Source organism: Pollicipes pollicipes, unplaced genomic scaffold, assembly GCF_011947565.3.
Source record: "Pollicipes pollicipes isolate AB1234 unplaced genomic scaffold, Ppol_2.1 Scaffold_4002;HRSCAF=4701_pilon_pilon_pilon, whole genome shotgun sequence".
Taxonomy (NCBI): Eukaryota; Metazoa; Arthropoda; class Thecostraca; order Pollicipedomorpha; family Pollicipedidae; genus Pollicipes; species Pollicipes pollicipes.
Genome location: NW_023596420.1, coordinates 21,120,601 through 21,129,001, shown reverse-complemented (window position 1 = coordinate 21,129,001; position 8,401 = coordinate 21,120,601). Strand labels below are relative to the sequence as shown.

Here is an 8,401-nt window from a genome sequence, read left to right as displayed (position 1 = left end):
ATGCCACGTGTGCCAATTTGAGCAAACGTTTTCTTTCCCATTTTATCGCGATCGAGCTGTCTGATTGTGAGTTTATCACCAGTGATTTCAACACTCATCACATGCATTAGTTAATGGTAGAAACGTATAGAAACATCACCTTCCCATAGACTGGAGAGGAAGGTCTTCTTACGGTGTTAATCAAATGAAGACGCCCCACGGACAAGTGTCTCCCCGCCCCCATTCGAACCAGCGCACGTGTGCTGTGTGGTTCCGCCGGCACACCGGGCCTGCCCGTAGCCTGCAGCTGTCATGCCGACAGCGGCGCCGGCTCAGAATGAAGCGTCTAGTTTCTTTGTGAGACGTGCACCTCCGTTTGGCAGACAGCAGCAATTTGCTGCTATTCATAGTGGTCTTACGCGACGCGCGGCCTGGCCGTTTGTCAAAGACATGCATTGTGTGAATCTTGCGCAGTGAGCGGTACGCTTCGGGCGTCGCGCGCCGCGCCGGCGCGACCGGCGTTTTCATTTGTGGCGCGCTGGGCACGAGGCATTGTCGTGTCTCATAGATGCTATCTCGAGCCGACATTACGCTCGTTTAGCGCTGTAAATACATCAGAGGTGGAGGGCGAGGGGCGGGGAGGCGGGGAGGCGGGGGAGGTGCGGAGGGTCGGGGCAGCACGCGCCAGTGATTTATGACCAAGGATGTGGTGCTTGAGATCCGCGCGCCCCGTACCGCCAACGCTGATTCCGATAGCACGCGATCTGACCCCAGAACGCGCTGTGACAACTTGACGGCTGAGTAGAGCGTGGACCTCTCGGGAACTTCGGAGAGAACATTTTGGCGAGCATTGGGTTCAGGGAAGGAAAACTTAGATGGGGGAGGATGCACCGTAACAGTGAAAAGTGAACGTCCTTGTGATCAGTGAACCCATGGAAGAACGTTAAGTGGCCGATAATCCCAGCGGGAGGCTGTTTGGCGATCCATTGTCCTCACGGAGGGTCTTCCGCGCTTTGTCGACCCCGCCGAATGACGTCTAGGTGACCGGTAATCTATGAACACGACTTTTGACCAGAGGATGTCTGATTTGTGCGTTGCAAGGACGATGTTAGCGATGCTAACATTAACCGCCAATAATTGGTGAGGACGCCATCACATACAGCATTTCTCGCATAATATTAGAGTGGCTGAAATACGAGGGACGATCATATCAGAAGGGATGCCTTACCGGGTGTCGATAAAATGGGGCGGTGATAAGACCCAGTGGCCGTGATAACTGATGGAACAAGAGCGGAGGCCTACAGCGGCGTGCGTTGACGTCACTGGCACGGCGTGCGCCGGTGGAGCGAGATTTGGCAGCGGTTCAGCGCAATGTTACTGATCCAAGAAAGGACGACATTGAACAGCATAAGACAGTAGATGCAAACTGCTGATACTGTTGTGGGTATGGGTGTTGCTGATCACACCCTTGATAGCATGTGTGTCACATACCCTTCCAAAGGATTTTTAGTTGTGTTATGGGTATACGGACGATGCGGGCAAACAAACGACTGCAAACTCTCCTGTAGCTCCGTATCCAGTAACTTTGGAGGCGTCCCACCTGTTATGACGGGCACAATGCTGCCATACCATCGCTTCAGGCGACCGCCGTCGCCACCGCCATCCCTGCTGACACCGCCGCCGTCCCTGCTGATACCACCGCCGTCCCTGCTGACCTCTGCTGTCCCTGCTGACACCTCTGCCGTCCCTGGTGACACCGCCGCCATCCCCGCAGATGCGCCGCTCGTCCGTCTCCAGCTGCGCTCGTCACTGCCGAGCCGCGGCGTCAGGGAGGGCGATCTCGTTGCCATGGAGTGCCGGGTTCAGGCCAACCCTGCCGCCCTCAGGGTCGTCTGGAAACGCGACGTGAGTTGCCCGGCTGGCGCTGCGGTCCTGCGGGCGGGGCCACGCGCTCCAATATCGGTGGCAGATCGCGACCGTCCTCGGTACATGAATCTCCGTACGGGCGTGTTTTTACAACAAAAAACGGTCCTCACGCCGGTGTTGTATTTCCCTTGTCCTTAGCATACCAAAACAGCAGCATCCAGCTGCATTCATCCTACACGGATCATCATCAGTGCGATGGGTGCCAGCCGCCCACCACGCATCAGTGAGACCGTTGATCTCGACAGGTAACAACTCCGTATGCCCTCAGGGTGAGGCGCTGGTCAGTGACCCGCGCCATGGCCTTGTGCTGGCCAACAACTCCCTGATCCTCCGCGGTGTCACTCGCGCCGCCTCCGGCAACTACTCCTGCGAGGCCTTCAACGACGAAGGCACGGGCACCAGCAGCGTTGTGCGACTTCGGGTGCAGTGTGAGTACCGCTGGGATGAGAGGAGTGGCGTGACACCACTCCAGGGTCACTCCAACCCCACCCCAACCCATTCCAACTACTCCTGCGAGGCCTTCAACGACGAAGGCACGGGCACCAGCGGCGTTGTGCGACTCCGGGTGCAATGTGAGTACCGCTGGGATGAGAGGAGTGGCGTGACCTCCCTCCAGGAACAATGTATGTCTCATTGGAACGTTGCACAGCGACGCAAATAAACTCCGGGTACTGCGTGAGCACCGCTGTGATGAGGAGCAGCACTTGCTCGGAAACTTAGGGACGTGACTCGACTCGCGGGCGGTTACGCGCGGCTGAGACGGACAGCGAGGAAGTAAGCAAACTCCGGCTACAAGTGTCATGATACTGCTATGGCCGGTGGAAACACATGCGTGGCGTCTTTTCTTAACACAGTGAACTAAGGCATGCAAGTTCCAAGCAAGAAAGAGGGGTACCCGTCCACAATCACGCTCTCGTTATTTCTTTGATTCTTCCCATGCCTTTTCTGTCGTCGGGCACTTGCCGGACGCTTTGTTTTCCATCCGAGGGGCGTTGGTCGATTGTGTGATTTCCGCGCAGCGCGTGCCTCGCCACCCTGCGGCAGCCTCTGTAGCTCGCTGCGGCAGTCTCTCCGCGCGTCCGTGCCAGGTGGGGTGGCCTGCTGACACGACGGAGTCGGACGGGCGTGGGCGGTGAGCCTCTGGGCGTGCCCCTCCCGGCCAGCCCGGCCCGGCCCGGCCCTGTACCGGTAATGGCCCTGTCATGTCAGGCCACGCCGCCTCGCTCCGTGTTACGGGCTGCACCAGGCCGCTGTGTGGCTCAGTTTCACTCGACGCCACACGCAGGGAACTGCGGAGGTTGCGCTGGTCTGGTGTTGTTCAACCGGCAGCTGTCTTGATGCTAGTTGGCTCGATGAAAAAGGCAATTAGATTTGACGTATCGAGTTAGTTTAAATTACCTTCGACGTGGGGACATGAAGCGTCCGGCTGGCAACTTGTCTGTGTGTAGCGCAACCTTTAAATGTATATTCAGTTCTACGATGCGTGTCTATCTTCATGTTACATATTTGTCAGTCTTTCATCGAGCAAGTCTAAGTATTGTACTAACCGTCCGACTTCCGTCGCACTTGTGGGAACAAACTGCACACCCCTATTTGTCCCTCGAGGTCGGATTTGTGCTCAGATTCCAGCAGCCGGTGCCACTCCGGGGAGACACTTCAGCGCTCAGCGAATACGAAACTCATTGAAACTTCGGTGCGGACCTCCCAGAACTGAGCTTATGACTGGAAATCTGAGTATCTGGCGCACGTGTGCGGTTACCGGGCAGTTAGAAAAGACCAGGGGCAGAGCCACTTTATAAGTTTCGAAGATTCGGCGTTGGCATGCAGTGCCTCGCTTTTGGAGAGATGCTGAGCCACTTCGCGCCGCAACAGTCGATAGACACTCGGCTATGCCAGCGAAGCCACAGGCGCCAGAGTGGCGCCAGCCGACACCGCGCCCGCGGCGGTCCTAGCGACAGTTGTACGCAATCTGCGGCGGCAGTCGTCCACTTGCGGCCGCATATGACTACCGAGCAAATAACGTGCCGTCAACGGCGGCGAGCGCTCGGTGACAACGCCAGGGGCGAGGCCAGGCCTGGGTGCTGGAGAGGTCACGGCGCCGGTCGGGTGGGTCAAGGTCGAGAGCCAGTCTCCTGCCAGACTTCGGTTCAGGTGGGCTCAGGATCGCAAGCTCTTTCCTACGGGCGAAGCCTGTGACTCGTCAATGTGGGCGGGTCAGTAGTGCAGCGTGACTTGACTGAGAACGCTGTACCGGGTCTCGCCACGCAGCCAGCACGGAGAGCCTGATGCTGTCGGAGCCCTGGCGACCTCAAGACGAAGGTCACGATTTACGCTGAAGCTGGCGGCTGGGATGTGTGGGAGATGCGGTGGTCGCCTCTCAGGACAGCTGGCGCTCGCATTAAAGACCTGTTGGAATGCGGCGCGGTGCAGGCCAGCAAATTGTTCTGGGGGATTATCTCCAGCAGAGAAGGATAGAGTACCGATGAAGTGTCTGGTGGTCCAGGGATTACAGCATACAAAATGCTCGCGAGCAGCACAACATGCGCCCGCCGCGTTCACAGCGGATATATTACGCTTGCCAGCATTCGTGAGAAATGTTAATGTGGGTAAGGATGTAAAGCGAAGCTGTTGTGGGTCAAAATGATGCCAGATTTAGTTGCAGCAGCCCCAGGTAGAGGGCTGCGGCGACATGTGCGGGAGAAAGACCACATCCCTGCCAGGAGCAGGGTAACCGCTCCTGGCGCTGCGTGCCCGACTGGGCCCACCCACCGTGCCAGCCGCTCGTTCCTGCAGTGAATACCTAGCACCCAGCCTCCAGACCAGACCAGCCTCGACACCCCGATTAGCAGAAAAGCGCCCGGGGCTGGTCACGTGGACCGTTGTCCCGGGTCCGGAAGGCAAACACAGCTGCTGTGTGAATGGAGCAGTTTGTTCTCGGGCTGTGCCTATGCAGCTGTAGTCGTCTATCCTTGGACGTATGGTTACCAAAGTGTACCGCTTCCGCCCGCTCAGTGTGACTGCGAATCACCAGACAAGACGGTGATCCGTCTGGCCGTGTTTCTGAGTGCGTCCGCGCGCGCGGCGTGGTAATAAGTGAAGCCCCGTGTCTCCACGCCCGCAGACGCCCCCGCCTGCCGGCCGGACCACGTGACCCAGTACGCCGTGTCGCGCGGCGAGACGGTGAACGTCACGTGTCGCGTGACGGCAGAGCCGGCGCCGTTCCGCTTCGTCTGGGCGTTCAACACGTCAGGTACGAGGGTCGGGATCTGCGCGACCGCCGTCGGACGCCGGGGCGCTGTAGACGACGGCTCGAGATGGAGCCCGGAGAAAGCTCAGGGAAAGGCTGGGGGCCTGGCTGACGGCTGCTGCGGACGCTGTGTCACTCGGTGTCCGCCCACTTTCGGCTCAGCCAGATGCCAAAGGCTGAGTGGACATCGATGTGTCCCGAGGCGTTTTTGTTTTGCCGTGCGCCGTGATATTGTGCAATGCTGAACTGTGGAACCGTTGAGGACCCATCCCCCACGCGTCGTAACTAAGGTCATTCCGCCTAAGCCACATCCCGCTTCGCGGTACTCTAATCAGCCCCTGCAATTTTACACATTCGGGTTGCTGTGAAATTTCAATGAGCGGCCGGTGTTGATGAGTGGCTGGTGGTGGTGATGGGCGCTTGTGATGATGAGCGGCTGGTGGTGATGATGAGCGACCTGTGGTGGTGATGAGCGGCTGGTGGTCATGATGGGCGCTGATGGTGATGATGATCTGAGTGGTGATGGTTTGATCGATGCATGCCTTTTTCATAACCGCATGCATAACCAATGTGACTGGGTTGAGCTGGCCTCGTGATCAACCCTGACCAGTGCCAAGCTCGCGGCATGGCAGGTCACGTGGTCGACACTGATCTGAGCCGGCCCGGTGACGCCGCAGGTCACGTGATCGACCCTGACCCGCACCCTCCGGTGGCGCCGCAGGTCACGTGATCGACCTGCCGGAGTCGAGCTGGCAGAGCGCGGGCGCTGCCAGCGTGTGCCGGTACACGCCGCGGACCCAGCTGGACTATGGTGACCTCCTCTGCTGGGCGGAGAACGACCTGGCCCAGCAGGCCCGACCCTGTGTCGTCTCCATCGTACCGGCCGGTAAGTTTGACGTCACAGGCCTGCGCTGCGAGGCGTGACGTCATCACGGCACAAAAAATTTCTTTGTGACCAGTTGTTTTTCGGAAAATATGTCAGCACTGTTTTTATTGTTTTGCTGCGACACGAGGATGTTTATCGGAACCCATCGCGATTAGCCACAGGGGAGTTGTGACTTTACGGACTATAGTGTTGTTAGGTATGTGCATGTGTTGACATTTGTTGGGACGTCCCTAAGTGACGTTACGCCTTGTGTCGTTTTCAACCTTTTCCTCTCCTGTTTACGCACTGGTTACGCTAGGCGACTGCCCCTCGCCCCATCCCATCCTCTCACTGGTTGCACTTAACGTCTTGAGTTACACTTAACGTTAACGTATAACGCCCCACAAATGTAACATCCGTTTAGTCCCTAATTGCGTTAGCGGTGGAAGTAAAAAAGACGTTTTGCTGAAAGCATCCGCTTTTAATGTGTTACCGGTTTTTATATTTGAGCTTGGTTTGTAGCCGCACCTGAACGTAACATTACTTTGCCTGAAACCCCCTCCAGCTTGTTAGGCTTTGGTAATGCTCCGTTAAAGACCCCCTCTCCTCTCAATGCGTAGCGTAATTTATGGTCGACCGCTTATCGCATTTAATGATGCATCATGCCTTATGCGCTGCATCGCAAATGTGTGGGAAAGCCCTTGACCCACCTGATATGAAACCACCTATGGTCCAGAGATTTGTCCAATACATCTCCAGTTCACAATGTGCACATGCCTTCCTACCCTCGTTAGTGGCTGGCGGTGTATAGAGAAAATGCTTCATTTCGGCCATCAGATATGCTTGAGACTTTTTAATGACCTAGGCCGTTAGCATGCAGAATTCGTTCTCCCTTTGCCCGTAGATATCGGTCAAGTGTTCCTGTCCCATCTGTTACTGAGCAGTTTATTTTCTCTGCACCTCAAACGCATACATATCCTAAGCGTAGGTGCCCGGTGATGGTTTGTTGATCGATCAGTTATGAAACTGTCTTGTCAGCCTTTGCGACGCCGGAAGATAAATGTGCACCCTCGTAAGCTGCCGTTGTATAACAACACACGCCGTTGCATAACAAGGAGAGCGGGTGCCTGAGTCGGACATCGCAGGTTTTAGTACCATGCAATGGTTGTGAATGTTGAATCGTATGATGGATGCAGTGCAGTTGAGGGCAGTTCTATGCATTATCAGTTAGTTATTGGCTTTAGTGTATTGCCTCAACGGTACGTTTTCCAGTTTTTTCGTTGTCACAGCGGTATGCCCCGCCCCCAGAGCGGCCAGAGCCCCCGGCCAACTGTTCGGTGGCCAACGGCACGTCGCAGTCGGTGGACGTGGTGTGCGCGGCCGGCCGCGACGGCGGCCTGTCGCAGACGTTCGCGCTGGAAGTGGTCGACTCCCAGCGCGAGACACTGGTCAGCAACGTCAGCTCTGACGAGCCCAGGTATGTGGCGGGCCGCTGACTCTCGCGCAATTAACACACGTCATCAGCGGCGGTCGGAACCGGGTCAAATACGAAAGAGAGGGAGCCACGAGAATGAGTAAAATCTTTTGTTTCCGTTAATTGCCCGCTTTGTTTCCGTCAACGTATTATGTGATTAATGGTCGTCCTGGCCAGCGGTTTCACAATAGCGCCGGTAAGGTATGCTCCGATACGTCCATTGTTAAAGCGTTTATACGCGTATAGCATTCCATGCCTTTTAATTGTCTGGGAACAGTAAAATACAGGATAGATCACCGCGTCGGGCATGTTGCACGCCTTTCTCCGCCGTTCCATATCCTGTTCACCCCGTGAGTTTCCTTGCAAGTGACCACATTACACCAACGCCCCTTCGTGAGCGCGTTCCCTGTCGGGTTATCGTCATGCCCCACTCTGCTTCCGCGGTCGACAGGTTCGCGGTAGCAGGTTTGCGGCCGGGCCGGCGGTACCGACTGGAGGTGTACGCCTCCAACGCCAAGGGCAGGAGCGATCGACACGTGACCCACTGCGAGACGCCCGAGGACGTGGCCCAGCGCATCACCGCCGCTGATGCTGGTCAGAGCGGCCAGCGCCCACTGTTGAGACCCCCTGAGACAGTGATGCCGATAGCTGTTACTCGATATATCCTGTGACCGGTTTCCGAGGTCTCTCATGCGGGTCGGTGCGGTGTGTTCAGTACAGTGCGCGAGACGTGAGCTCGGACGTAACAACCGATGCCCTGCCACTTACGACAGGCCATCTGTCATTAGTGGCAGGGCTCTGCTTTACTGCACCGCTTTGGTCTTCTGACGCCCCTCAGGGAAGGACAGGGAGGGTGTGTCGACGACAGTCAGATATTGTGTCACTGGTCTATTCGCCAGGTGCTTTGCGG

At 56.9% G+C, this 8,401-nt stretch overlaps 1 protein-coding gene across 2 annotated transcripts in view; it reads left to right on the top strand.

Annotated features, from left to right (window-relative positions):
• LOC119093981 (nephrin) overlaps nt 1-8,085 on the top strand; it is a gene marked incomplete at its 3' end in the record, with an annotated part of 35,254 nt that extends 27,169 nt beyond the window's left edge. For both annotated transcript variants that reach the window (XM_037217025.1, XM_037217024.1), the window contains 6 exon segments: nt 1,754-1,884; nt 2,174-2,333; nt 5,027-5,155; nt 5,874-6,038; nt 7,326-7,494; nt 7,943-8,085. In XM_037217025.1, the coding sequence (XP_037072920.1) occupies nt 1,754-1,884; nt 2,174-2,333; nt 5,027-5,155; nt 5,874-6,038; nt 7,326-7,494; nt 7,943-8,085 (897 nt within the window).
• Nucleotides 8,086-8,401: the final 316 nt, after the last annotated feature.